The 16,551-nt window shown below is 31.3% G+C and overlaps 1 protein-coding gene across 1 annotated transcript in view; it reads right to left on the bottom strand.

The window, feature by feature from the left end:
- The window catches only part of CNGA4 (cyclic nucleotide gated channel subunit alpha 4), a 138,970-nt gene that overhangs the window by 35,142 nt on the left and 87,277 nt on the right, over positions 1–16,551 (bottom strand). Inside the window, exon 3 of the mRNA XM_053705684.1 lies at positions 12,428–12,534. Within this exon, the coding sequence (XP_053561659.1) occupies positions 12,428–12,534 (107 nt within the window). The remainder of the gene's footprint in view (positions 1–12,427; positions 12,535–16,551) is intronic.

Here is a 16,551-nt window from a genome sequence, read left to right on the forward strand (position 1 = left end):
CTATGTGTATATACATATATATTTATGTGTTACTATGTGTATATACATATATATTTATGTGTTATTATGTGTATATACATATATATTTATGTGTTACTATGTGTATATAAATATATATTTATGTGTTACTATGTGTATATAAAAAAGCAGCGTTCAGCTCCTAACGCAGCCCCATTGTTTCCTATGGGGAAACACTTTCTAAGTCTACACCTAACACCCTAACATGAACCCCGAGTCTAAACACCCCTAACCTTACACTTATTAACCCGAAATCTGCCGCCCCCGACATCCTTGCCACCTACATTATATTATTAACCCCTAATCTGCCGCTCCGGACACCGCCGCCACCTACATTATCCCTATGAACCCCTAATCTTCTGCCCCTAACATCGCCGACACCAACATTATATTTATTAACCCCTAATCTATCGCCCCCAACGTCGCCGCCACCTACCTACACTTATTAACCCCTAATCTGCCGACCGGACATCGCCGCCACTATAATAAATGTATTAACCCCTAAACCACCGCACTCCCGCCTCGCAAACACTATAATAAATTTTATTAACCAATAATCTGCCCTCCCTAATATCGCCACCACCTACCTACAATTATTAACCCCTAATCTGCCGCCCCCAACGTCGCCGCTACTATAATAAAGTCATTAACCCCTAAACCTAAGTCTAACCCTAACACCCCCCTAAGTTAAATATAATTTAAATAAAACTTAATAAATTTACTATAATTAAATAAATTATTCCTATGTAAAACTAAATACTTACCTATAAAATAAACCCTAATAAAATATGTGTTACTATGTGTATATACATATATATTTATGTGTTACTGTGTATATATACATATATATTTATGTGTTACTATGTGTATATACATATATATGTATGTGTTACTATGTGTATATACATATATATGTATGTGTTACTATGTGTATATACATATATATTTATGTGTTATTATGTGTATATACATATATATGTATGTGTTACTATGTGTATATACATATATATTTATGTGTTATTATGTGTATATACATATATATTTATGTGTTACTATGGGTATATACATATATATTTATGTGTTACTATGGGTATATACATATATATGTATGTGTTACTATGTGTATATACATATATATTTATGTGTTACTATGGGTATATACATATATATTTATGTGTTACTATGGGTATATACATATATATTTATGTGTTACTTTGTGTATATACATATATATTTATGTGTTACTGTGTATATATACATATATATTTATGTGTTACTATGTGTATATACATATATATTTATGTGTTACTATGGGTATATACATATATATTTATGTGTTACTATGGGTATATACATATATATTTATGTGTTAGTATGTGTATATACATATATATTTATGTGTTACTATGTGTATATACATATATATTTATGTGTTAGTATGTGTATATACATATATATTTATGTGTTAGTATGTGTATATACATATATATTTATGTGTTAGTATGTGTATATACATATATATTTATGTGTTACTATGGGTATATACATATATATTTATGTGTTAGTATTTCTATATACATATATATTTATGTGTCAGTATGTGTATATACATATATATTTATGTGTTAGTATGTGTATATACATATATATTTATGTGTTACTATGTGTATATACAGATATATTTATGTGTTACTATGTGTATATACATATATATTTATGTGTTACTATGTGTATATACATATATATTTATGTGTTAATATGTGTATATACATATATATTTGTGTGTTACTGTGTGTATATACATATATATTTATGTGTTACTGTGTGTATATACATATATATTTATGTGTTACTATGTATATACATATATTTATGTGTTACTATGTGTATATACATATATATTTATGTGTTATTATGTGTATATACATATATATTTATGTGTTACTATGTGTATATACATATATATTTATGTGTTATTATGTGTATATACATATATATTTATGTGTTACTATGTGTATATACATATATATATTTATGTGTTGCTATGTGTGTATACATATATATGTATGTGTTACTATGTGTATATACATATATATTTATGTGTTACTATGTGTATATACATATATATTTATGTGTTACTATGTGTATATACATATATATTTATGTGTTAGTATGTGTATATACATATATATTTATGTGTTAGTATTTCTATATACATATATATTTATGTGTTACTATGTGTATATACATATATATTTATGTGTTACTATGTGTATATACATATATATTTATGTGTTACTATGTGTATATACATATATGTATGTGTTACTATGTGTATATACATATATATTTATGTGTTACTATGTGTATATACATATATATTTATGTGTTACTATGTGTATATACATATATATGTATGTGTTACTATGTGTATATACATATATATTTATGTGTTACTATGTGTATATACATATATATTTATGTGTTACTATGGGTATATACATATATATTTATGTGTTACTATGTGTATATACATATATATTTATGTGTTACTATGTGTATATACATATATATTTATGTGTTACTATGTGTATATACATATATATTTATGTGTTAGTATGTGTATATACATATATATTTATGTGTTAGTATGTGTATATACATATATATTTATGTGTTACTATGTGTATATACATATATATTTATGTGTTACTATGTGTATATACATATATATTTATGTGTTAGTATGTGTATATACATATATATTTATGTGTTAGTATGTGTATATACATATATATTTATGTGTTACTATGTGTATATACATATATATTTATGTGTTACTATGTGTATATACATATATATTTATGTGTTACTATGTGTATATACATATATATTTATGTTACTATGTGTATATACATATATATTTATGTGTTCATATGTGTATATACATATATATTTATGTGTTACTGTGTGTATATACATATATATTTATGTGTTACTGTGTGTATATACATAATATTTATGTGTTACTATGTATATACATATATTTATGTGTTACTATGTGTATATACATATATATTTATGTGTTATTATGTGTATATACATATATATTTATGTGTTACTATGTGTATATACATATATATTTATGTGTTATTATGTGTATATACATATATATTTATGTGTTACTATGTGTATATACATATATATTTATGTGTTGCTATGTGTGTATACATATATATGTATGTGTTACTATGTGTATATACATATATATTTATGTGTTACTATGTGTATATACATATATATTTATGTGTTACTATGTGTATATACATATATATTTATGTGTTAGTATGTGTATATACATATATATTTATGTGTTAGTATTTCTATATACATATATATTTATGTGTTACTATGTGTATATACATATATATTTATGTGTTACTATGTGTATATACATATATATTTATGTGTTAGTATGTGTATATACATATATATTTATGTGTTACTGATGTGTATATACATATATATTTATGTGTTACTATGTGTATATACATATATATTTATGTGTTACTATGTGTATATACATATATATTTATGTGTTACTATGTGTATATACATATATATTTATGTGTTACTATGTGTATATACATATATATTTATGTGTTACTATGTGTATATACATATATATTTATGTGTTACTATGTGTATATACATATATATTTATGTGTTACTATGTGTATATACATATATATTTATGTGTTACTATGTGTATATACATATATATTTATGTGTTACTAGTGTGTATATACATATATATTTATGTGTTACTATGTGTATATACATATATATTTATGTGTTACTATGTGTATATACATATATATTTATGTGTTACTATGTGTATATACATATATATTTATGTGTTAGTATGTGTATATACAGATATATTTATGTGTTACTATGTGTATATACATATATATTTATGTGTTACTATGTGTATATACATATATATTTATGTGTTACTATGTGTATATACATATATATGTATGTGTTACTATGTGTATATACAGATATATATTTATATGTGTTACTATGTGTATATACAGATATATTTATGTGTCAGTATGTGTATATACATATATATTTATGTGTTAGTATGTGTATATACATATATATTTATGTGTTACTATGTGTATATACATATATATTTCTGTGTTACTATGTGTATATACATATATATTTATGTGTTATTATGTGTATATACATATATATTTATGTGTTACTATGTGTATATACATATATATTTATGTGTTACTATGTGTATATACATATATATTTATGTGTTATTATGTGTATATACATATATATTTATGTGTTATTATGTGTATATACATATATATTTATGTGTTACTATGTGTATATACATATATATTTATGTGTTACTATGTGTATATACATATATATTTATGTGTTAGTATGTGTATATACAGATATATTTATGTGTTACTATGTGTATATACATATATATTTATGTGTTACTATGTGTATATACATATATATTTATGTGTTATTATGTGTATATACATACATATTTCTGTGTTACTATGTGTATATACATATATATTTATGTGTTATTATGTGTATATACATATATATTTATGTGTTACTATGTGTATATACATATATATTTATGTGTTACTATGTGTATATACATATATATTTATGTGTTAGTATGTGTATATACAGATATATTTATGTGTTACTATGTGTATATACATATATATTTATGTGTTACTATGTGTATATACATATATATTTCTGTGTTATTATGTGTATATACATATATATTTCTGTGTTACTATGTGTATATACATATATATTTATGTGTTATTATGTGTATATACATATATATTTATGTGTTACTATGTGTATATACATATATATTTATGTGTTAGTATGTGTATATACATATATATTTATGTGTTATTATGTGTATATACATATATATTTATGTGTTACTATGTGTATATACATATATATTTATGTGTTACTATGTGTATATACATATATATTTATGTGTTACTATGTGTATATACATATATATTTATGTGTTACTATGTGTATATACATATATATTTATGTGTTACTATGTGTATATACATATATATTTATGTGTTAGTATTTGTATATACATATATATTTATGTGTTACTATGTGTATATACATATATATTTATGTGTTACTATGTGTATATACATATATATTTATGTGTTACTATGTATATATACTTATATATTTATGTATTACTGTGTGTATATACATATATATTTATGTGTTACTATGTGTATATACATATATATTTATGTGTTACTATGTGTATATACTTATATATTTATGTATTACTGTGTGTATATACATATATATTTATGTGTTACTATGTGTATATACATATATATTTATGTGTTACTATGTGTATATACATATATATTTATGTGTTACTATGTGTATATACTTATATATTTATGTATTACTGTGTGTATATACATATATATTTATGTGTTACTATGTGTATATACATATATATTTATGTGTTACTATGTGTATATACTTATATATTTATGTATTACTGTGTGTATATACATATATATTTATGTGTTACTATGTGTATATACATATATATTTATGTGTTACTATGTGTATATACAGATATATTTATGTGTTACTATGTGTATATACTTATATATTTATGTATTACTGTGTGTATATACATATATATTTATGTGTTACTATGTGTATATACATATATATTTATGTGTTACTATGTGTATATACATATATATTTATGTGTTAGTATTTGTATATACATATATATTTATGTGTTACTATGTGTATATACATATATATTTATGTGTTACTATGTGTATATACATATATATTTATGTGTTACTATGTGTATATACATATATATATTTATATGTTACTATGTGTATATACAGATATATTTATGTGTTACTATGTGTATATACATATATATTTATGTGTTACTATGTGTATATACATATATATTTATGTGTTAGTATGTGTATATACATATATATTTATGTGTTAGTATGTGTATATACATATATATGTATGTGTTACTATGTGTATATACAGATATATTTATGTGTTACTATATAATTATATATATATATATATATTTATGTTTTAGTATGTGTATATACATATATATTTCTGTGTTACTCTGTGTATATACATATATATATATATATATATGTGTTACTATGTGTATATACATATATATTTATGTTTTACTATGTGCGTGTATATACATATATATTTATGTCACTATGTGTATATACATATATATTTATGTGTTACTATGTGTATATACATATATATTTATGTGTTACTATATGTATATACAGATATATTTATGTGTTACTATGTGTATATACATATATATGTATGTGTTACTATGTGTATACACTTATATATTTATGTGTTACTATGTGTATATACATGTATATTTGTTACTATGTGTGTATACATATATATTTATGTGTTATTATGTGTATATACATATATATTTATGTGTTATTATGTGTATATACATATATATTTATGTGTTACTGTGTGTATATACATATATATTTATGTGTTATTATGTGTATATACATATATATTTATGTGTTATTATGTGTATATACATATATATTTATGTGTTATTATGTGTATATACATATATATTTATGTGTTACTATGTGTATATACATATATATTTATGTGTTATTATGTGTATATACATATGTATTTATGTGTTACAATGTGTATATACATATATATGTATGTGTTACTATGTGTATATACAGATATATTTATGTGATAGTATGTGTATATATATGTGTGTGTGTGTGTATATATATATTTACAGGGAGTGCAGAATTATTAGGCAAGTTGTATTTTTGAGGATTAATTTTATTATTGAACAACAACCATGTTCTCAATGAACCCAAAAAACTCATTAATATCAAAGCTGAATATTTTTGGAAGTAGTTTTTAGTTTGTTTTTAGTTATAGCTATTTTAGGGGGATATCTGTGTGTGCAGGTGACTATTACTGTGCATAATTATTAGGCAACTTAACAAAAAACAAATATATACCCATTTCAATTATTTATTTTTACCAGTGAAACCAATATAACATCTCAACATTCACAAATATACATTTCTGACATTCAAAAACAAAACAAAAACAAATCAGTGACCAATATAGCCACCTTTCTTTGCAAGGACACTCAAAAGCCTGCCATCCATGGATTCTGTCAGTGTTTTGATCTGTTCACCATCAACATTGCGTGCAGCAACAACCACAGCCTCCCAGACACTGTTCAGAGAGGTGTACTATTTTCCCTCCTTGTAAATCTCACATTTGATGATGGACCACAGGTTCTCAATGGGGTTCAGATCAGGTGAACAAGGAGGCCATGTCATTAGATTTTCTTCTTTTATACCCATTCTTGCCAGCCACGCTGTGGAGTACTTGGACGCGTGTGATGGAGCATTGTCCTGCATGAAAATCATGTTTTTCTTGAAGGATGCAGACTTCTTCCTGTACCACTGCTTGAAGAAGGTGTCTTCCAGAAACTGGCAGTAGGACTGGGAGTTGAGCTTGACTCCATCCTCAACCCGAAAAGGCCCCACAAGCTCATCTTTGATGATACCAGCCCAAACCAGTACTCCACCTCCACCTTGCTGGCGTCTGAGTCGGACTGGAGCTCTCTGCCCTTTACCAATCCAGCCACGGGCCCATCCATCTGGCCCATCAAGACTCACTCTCATTTCATCAGTCCATAAAACCTTAGAAAAATCAGTCTTGAGATATTTCTTGGCCCAGTCTTGACGTTTCAGCTTGTGTGTCTTGTTCAGTGGTGGTCGTCTTTCAGCCTTTCTTACCTTGGCCATGTCTCTGAGTATTGCACACCTTGTGCTTTTGGGCACTCCAGTGATGTTGCAGCTCTGAAATATGGCCAAACTGGTGGCAAGTGGCATCTTGGCTGCGCTTGACTTTTCTCAGTTCATGGGCAGTTATTTTGCGCCTTGGTTTTTCCACACGCTTCTTGCGACCCTGTTGACTATTTTGAATGAAACGCTTGATTGTTCAATGATCACGCTTCAGAAGCTTTGCCATTTTAAGAGTGCTGCATCCCTCTGCAAGATATCTCACTATTTTTGACTTTTCTGAGCCTGTCAAGTCCTTCTTTTGACCCATTTTGCCAAAGGAAAGGATGTTGCCTAATAATTATGCACACCTGATATAGGGTGTTGATATAGCACCCCAGTTGTTGATCATATAATGCTCTTAAAGTCCGGCATAGTGTTCAGGCCACCTGGCTGTATTGTGCCTAATCTGAACATCCACTGGGCCTCTCGTTTCAAGAGTTGCTTGTTCCGGTCGCCCCCCCGATCCAGTGGGGGTATGTGGTCTATTAGGATATAGCGGATGGAGGACACAGAGTGTGCCTTCTTAGCGCAATGTCGCGCCACTGGCTGTTCAGAGTCACCATTTTTAAGTGCTGTCCTTATGGCGTGGCGGTGATTGGCCATACGCTCACGAAGTGTGCCAGAGGTCTTCCCTATGTAGAAGCAGGAACATGGACAAAACAATAAGTATATAACGTGAGTGGTGGTACACGTTATGGAGTGTCGGATAGAAAATGTTCGATTGGTGTGTGGGTGATGGAAAACTTTAGTACCCACTAGGCCATAGCACGTTGTGCAGCCCAAGCAACGATAGGAGCCTTTTAAATTCCTCTTCTTAATAGTCGAATAGCTTTGTTTGGGATCCGTTTTCACCAGAAGATCTTTGAGATTGGTTCCCCTCTTAAACCCAACCATAGGTCGTAGATTCTGAGTAAATGTGAGTTTTGGATCCGAAGACAGCCCTATTAAAAGGCATAGTAAAATCACAATGCATAAGAACAATGCGCAACAATTCTAATCCTGAAGCTGGGGTCTCCCAATTGAAAGGAGTGGGCGAGAGGTTCCAGAACAGGGGCTACAAGATCCCGATAATACAGGACGCCATGGAATCCGTTTCAATGCTAACACAGACGGAATTGATTATTCCAAAACCCAAAAGGGATGCTAGTTACAAGCCCATTATGTCTACCACTTTTACTCCGGAGACAAAAAATATTGGCCAGATCCTCCGACAGCACTGGCCAATTATGTCTTCGGATCCAAAGCTCACATTTACTCAGAATCTACGACCTATGGTTGGGTTTAAGAGGGGAACCAATCTCAAAGATCTTCTGGTGAAAACGGATCCCAAACAAAGCTATTCGACTATTAAGAAGAGGAATATAAAAGGCTCCTATCGTTGCTTGGGCTGCACAACGTGCAATGGCCTAGTGGGTACTAAAGTTTTCCATCACCCACACACCAATCGAACATTTTCTATCCGACACTCCATAACGTGTACCACCACTCACGTTATATACTTATTGTTTTGTCCATGTTCCTGCTTCTACATAGGGAAGACCTCTGGCACACTTTGTGAGCGTATGGCCAATCACCGCCACGCCATAAGGACAGCACTTAAAAACGGTGACTCTGAACAGCCAGTGGCGCGACATTGCGCTAAGAAGGCACACTCTGTGTCCTCCATCCGCTATATCCTAATAGACCACATACCCCCACTGGATCGGGGGGGCGACCGGAACAAGCAACTCTTGAAACGAGAGGCCCAGTGGATGTTCAGATTAGGCACAATACAGCCAGGTGGCCTGAACACTATGCCGGACTTTAAGAGCATTATATGATCAACAACTGGGGTGCTACATACTTGGGGTATGCCAGGTGGACATTGTGGCTCCGTTGTGGCACACATTCCACTCTCCCCTAGATGTAGGGGAAGGTGTTGTGTGCCTAACGGCATGGTTTAGGGGGGACATCCGTCTCCACCTTCTCCGTGGAAGCCTGGTCCGCTGGGAGCCATTACCCACTGCTTTAATATGCACCACCAGTCTTAAAAATTGACATAAAAAATTATTTCACCCACTTGAACAAATCACAAAGGTGGACAGTATCCACATGAGCTATATGTCCTTTTGACCATTACCATAACTATCTCTTTTTGCAGATCCTCGTTTGTTTTATAATTATGTTTGAGGATAGAATTTTAAAATAAGGTTTTTTTTCCTTGCACGATCTTGTGCATAGCCATTTACATCTATATGTGGCCGATGTAAGCTACAATCCTTTAATGGCCAAATTGAATGCATATAAAAAAGGTGCCCCAGCGTTATAATAGCACAGCCCTACAATATTACATATATTGTATATATTCCTTTTTCTCTATACTGTTCCCATTCGATATATCTATTTGTAGCAGCACACATGCTAAGTGTCATCCTGCTTCAATATACTGGTGATACACTGTAAGACACAGCACCCATATCTGCAACATTGTATTTGCTTCTCATTTACATTTTGCCACTCTAATCACCTGTACTGTTATATGGTCCAACATTTTAATTTTTTAATTTTTTAATTTTTTCAAGTTTTCAACATGTGATATGATCGTATACAGTTTGATAGCACGCTATTTCTGACACTAAGAAGATTGTGGTCCCATACAGCTGGCACGCAATTATAAATTCCACATAAGTTGTGACACTTTCGGGTAAACCGGATTGTATATGATCACCATGGTGACCGTTTCCATGCTGACTGGACGCAGTAATATTTGACACCACATATTCATCACAAAATTGTATAGGCACTTATGATAATGTGGCACACTTTGTTATAACAAGTCTCTACATTAGTATGTCACCCTAACATGTTTAAAATTGTATAGTATATAATTTTTTTACTAATTTTATGTTCGTTGATCTAATCCGCAAACCGGAAGTGAGGCAATACAACTTCCGGTTTCGGGTAACACTGTGGAACGCAAGATGCGTTCCAATTTCAAAAAATTTGGCGCACTTTTCCTTTGGAGACACACAGGTTGATGTGATGTAATTGATATGTAACACTATAAATGAGTTTAATTTTGTTTGTTTTGCATGCTGATGAAGGGGTTGTGAACCCCGAAAACGTTCCATTAAATTGGTTTCTTTTGCAAAAAGTCCTGAGAGTGCATTCTCTTGTTTTCTATTTTACAAAATATCATTGCACCCAGGCGTGTTGACCATTGGTGGGCTGAACTGGAAATCGTTTACTATATATATATATATATATATATTTATGTGTTACTATGTGTATATACATATATATTTATGTGTTAGTATGTGTATATACATATATATTTATGTGTTATTATGTGTATATACATATATATTTATGTGTCACTATGTGTATATACATATATATTTATGTGTTATTATGTGTATATACATATATATTTATGTGTTACTATGTGTATATACATATATATTTATGTGTTACTATGTGTATATACATATATATTTATGTGTTACTATGTATATATACATATATATATTTATGTGTTACTATGTATATATACATATATATATTTATGTGTTAATATGTGTGTGTATATATATATATGTGTGTGTGTGTGTGTGTTAATATGTATATATATATATATACATATATTTATGTGTTAGTATGTGTATATATATATATATATATATATATATATATATATGTGTGTGTGTGTGTGTGTGTGTGTTAATATGCTTATATACTTATATATTTATGTGTTAGTATGTGTATATATATATATATATATATATATATATATATGTGTGTGTGTGTGTGTGTGTGTGTGTTAATATGCTTATATACTTATATATTTATGTGTTAGTATGTGTATATATATATATATATATATATATATATATATATATATATATATATATATATATATATATGTGTGTGTGTGTGTGTTAATATGCTTATATACTTATATATTTATGTGTTAGTATGTGTATATATATATATATATATATATATATATATATATATGTGTGTGTGTGTGTGTGTGTGTGTATATACATATATATATATATATATATGTGTGTGTGTGTGTGTGTGTGTGTGTTAATATGCTTATATACTTATATATTTATGTGTTACTATGTGTATATTAACCCTTTACATTCTGAACTGAAAACAATCGCTTAAAATGAATAAATACCCTCAAAGACACAAAGTAATCAATCACTGAGGGTTACAAGCAATCTACAGCGGTGAAATAACTGACCCTCTGGGAATTGTGCAGCTAGTATAGAATGCACACGAAACGCGTTGGTTATATAAAATGCTACAACCATATTGAATAGAAGTTTTAATAAAATGTCAGTAAAACGTACATATTAACAAGTGTTATGCTCCAGAAACTGCAGTTCTGTCACAGACCATGCTATGGGGCCACTCACCTGTATGGAAGTTAGCTATGATGTCCAGCAGGTAGAGAATATCACATAGGTAGTCCAGACCCAGCCAGGCAACCAGATATCTGTGCTGGACCTCTGTGAAGCATGACCTGAGGAGCAGAAAGTTAAACTGAATTCTAAAGGTCATTTATGCAGTGTACAGTAACAAATGGCATCTCAGTGACACAGTGAGACATGACATGACAGTAACATGTGACATCACAACAACACATGACATCACAGTGATACAACATGACAGTGACACAGAACATCGTAGTGACACATGACATAATAGTGACACATGACATCCCAGTGACACAACCTGACAGTGACACATCCAAACAGCACATGACATCACAGTGATACGACATGACAGCTACACAGGACATCCCAGTGACACATGACATAACAGTGATACAACCTGACAGTGACACAGAACATAAATGTGAAGACTAAGGTGTGGTAGCCAAGCAGCAGTCTTGATATTTTATACACTTTATACATGCTAAATACTCTTTTTAACTTATGGCGAAACCGGAAGTGCACCCCAGAGCCACATCCGGTCACTTAAGTGACACTGTTATTTAAAGGCTCTCAGCTTACCACTTCAGCAGTCTTGATAAAGGCCTTATTTTGGGGCCGAAACGCGTAGACCTGTTGGTAAGCACTATTCTAAGTTTTTAACCACTTTGAGGACTTGTTACGCTATGTTAATCCTTTTTCTACAGGGACATTTCTAGGACATTGGACAAAGAGCTGACCGTTGTTAGGATTCGCCTGGGAACTCTCCCCCTCAGGATTCAAGGTTCCTTCATATGATTCCATTTCTAATTTACTGTTATTTGGATTACAACACCCCTTTTGTTCCTTTTTTTGATCTTTATTAACATTTGTTGAACATCATTTTTGTTTTTTGTTTTTCACTGGATTTTTTGATCATTTTTTCACATATATTTTTCTTTTTTGCCTTGTGTCACATCACCTTTTTTCCACATTTGTCACCCAGTGGTATCAACTCCCCTGTGACTCATTTTTTGCACTGCAGTGTTATCAGGACTACTCATTTTTTGTGAATTTTTTGGGTATTTTTGATTATTAGTTGTGAATCAATTCTTTTTTATTTTACACACAGTGTTCACAATTTTATTCTCACACTTGGCCGCTCACTTATGCTGTAAAAACATTTGCACATTTATGCCCATATTATGTTGCACATTTATGGTGCATAAACACTTTTGCATATTTGTGTATCCACACTCACACGTGGATTTCACAATATCATCATTTTAGTTTTTCTCACACCCTTGGATCCAATTGTCATTTGCACATTGTGAGTTTTTTAGAGATACTCTACCTTACTATTGTTTTTACTCATTAATTGTATCCATTTATTGTTATCAATACTATTTTATTTGTAATAAATCCTTTTTTAGCCTAAGCAGGTATACATCTATTGTTACCAATACAATAAATCCTTTTTTATCCTTAGCAGGTATACATCTCATCTTTTAGTGTTTATATTTATCCCTTAGCCTGTATTGGCGCTGTACATATTCCTTTACTACTAGTGACACAGAACATCCTAGGGACACATGACATAATAGTGACACATGACATCCCAGTGACACATGACATCACAGTGATACAACATGACAGTGACACAGAACATCCTAGTGACACATGACATAATAGTGACACATGACATCCCAGTGACACAACCTGACAGTGACACATCCAAACAGCACATGACATCACAGTGATACGACATGACAGCTACACAGGACATCCCAGTGACACATGACATAACAGTGATACAACCTGACAGTGACACAGAACATCCTAGTGAAACATGACATAATTGTGACACATGACATCCCAGTGACACAACCTGACAGTGACACATCCAAACAGCACATGACATCACAGTGATACAACATGACAGTGACACAGAACATCCTAGTGACACATGACATAATAGTGACACATGACATCCCAGTGACACAACCTGACAGTGACACATCCAAACAGCACATGACATTACAGTGATACGACATGACAGCTACACATGACATCCCAGTGACACATGACATAACAGTGATACAACCTGACAGTGACAGGTGACATGACAGTGACATGTGACATCACAACAGCACATGATATCACAGTAATACGACATGACAGTTACACATAACATCCCAGTGATACAACCTAGAGAAAAGAACAATGATATACAGCGCTAAATGTCTAAAACTGATCCAAGCGACTTCCTGACCACTTCTCCAAAGTGGCCACAATGAAAACAGAAAATCTTAGCAGATGAGAGGGCGCTTAAAGCAAGGAAAAATACCACACTTAATCTCTAATATATGATTAAATTTAATAAAGTAAAAAATAAAGACAAATTTAGAACATAAAATATGTGATTACCAATATATAATTAAAGGGACGTCTCCCTATAACAAGAGATAAGCTTATACAAGTTAATGAATGACTGATTGTATTGCTAGAATACCAACAATATAAAATAAGAAAAATACAAAATCTAAAAATCACATAAATTCATCCATAAAAATGGTAAATAAAATACATGAATATTACAACAGAAAGTCCATGGATTAATATTGTATTAAGCGGTGATGTGCAATATAAAAGAATCAGTTCGTATTTCACACTATCTGAGTGTGCAACTCTGTTGCTATATTATAGTGAGTCTATCGACATATGGCTGTGATCCAAAGAATATATTGTCAATATTTCAAATCTGGTTTTGGCAACTTTGTTGCAACACAAGAGTGGATCTGCCGTTGAGGTTGTAGAATAATAATCCACCTTATATATAGAGTGAATGTCAACACTTAAAGGGTGTTATAAGAAGAGTCTTATATTAAGTAGCCAATCTTGTGTAAAAAAAGGAAACGCTCCAGGGCGTCTTACCATGAAATTTCGTCAGCTGATAACAAGCCCCTCGGCGTGCATTGATGGCGGTTACTCCACAGTGAGTATGCAGGTTTCAGAGCTTAGTTGAGCTATACCACTGACCATGTAAGGTGGTTTCCAATGTTAGCACTTCACCTTGAAACTGCCGCTATCAAAGGCTCACAGACCAAACCGGAATCTCTGCAGCAGCAGGAGTGATGATGTTTGTAAATCCCGCACTTAGCGTATATCACGCGCGGTTTAAAGAACTAGGTACCTAGTATGCGTTGCTCTATACAGGACAAGCAACTCTCCTTCTTCTACGCGTTTCACCCAACTTAGGGCTTTATCAAGATCCAGTGATACAACCTCACAGTGACACATGACATGACAGTGACATGTGACATCATAACAGCACATGACATCACAGGGATACAACATGAGAATAACGCATAACATGACAGTGACACATGACATCCCAGTAACACATGACATCACAATGATAACTGACATAACAGTGACATGTGACATAACAGTGACACATGACAGTGACACATGATATCCCAGTGACAAATAACATTCCAGTGACACATAAAATCCCATTGCCACATAAAATCCTATTGGCACATGACATCCCATTGCCACATGACATCCCATTGCCACATAACACCCCAGTTACACAACATAACAGTGACACGACATGACAGTGACACATGACATCAGAGGAACATGTGTCATCACAGTGACACTTACATGACATATAACATCCCAGTGACACATGACATCCTATTGCCACATAATATCTCAGTGACACATGACAGAGGCACATTTGACATTACAGTGACACATGACATGACATCCCAGTGTCACATGACATCACAACAATACATGACATCACAGTGATATGACATGACAGTGAAACAGAACATGACAGTGACACATGACATCACAGCGACACAGGACATGTGACATGACAGAGGCACATGACATCAGAGGGATATGTGACATCACAATGACACAACATGACAGTGACACATGATAGTGATATGACGTGACAGTGACAATTGACACCCCAGTGACAATTGACATACCAGTGACACATAACATCCCAGTGACACATAACATCACAGATATACATGACATAATATTGACATGTGTCCTGACTGTGACATGACAGTGACTCATGACATAAGAGGGACATGTGACTTTAC

Source organism: Bombina bombina, chromosome 3 (genome assembly GCF_027579735.1).
Source record: "Bombina bombina isolate aBomBom1 chromosome 3, aBomBom1.pri, whole genome shotgun sequence".
NCBI classification, from domain to species: Eukaryota; Metazoa; Chordata; class Amphibia; order Anura; family Bombinatoridae; genus Bombina; species Bombina bombina.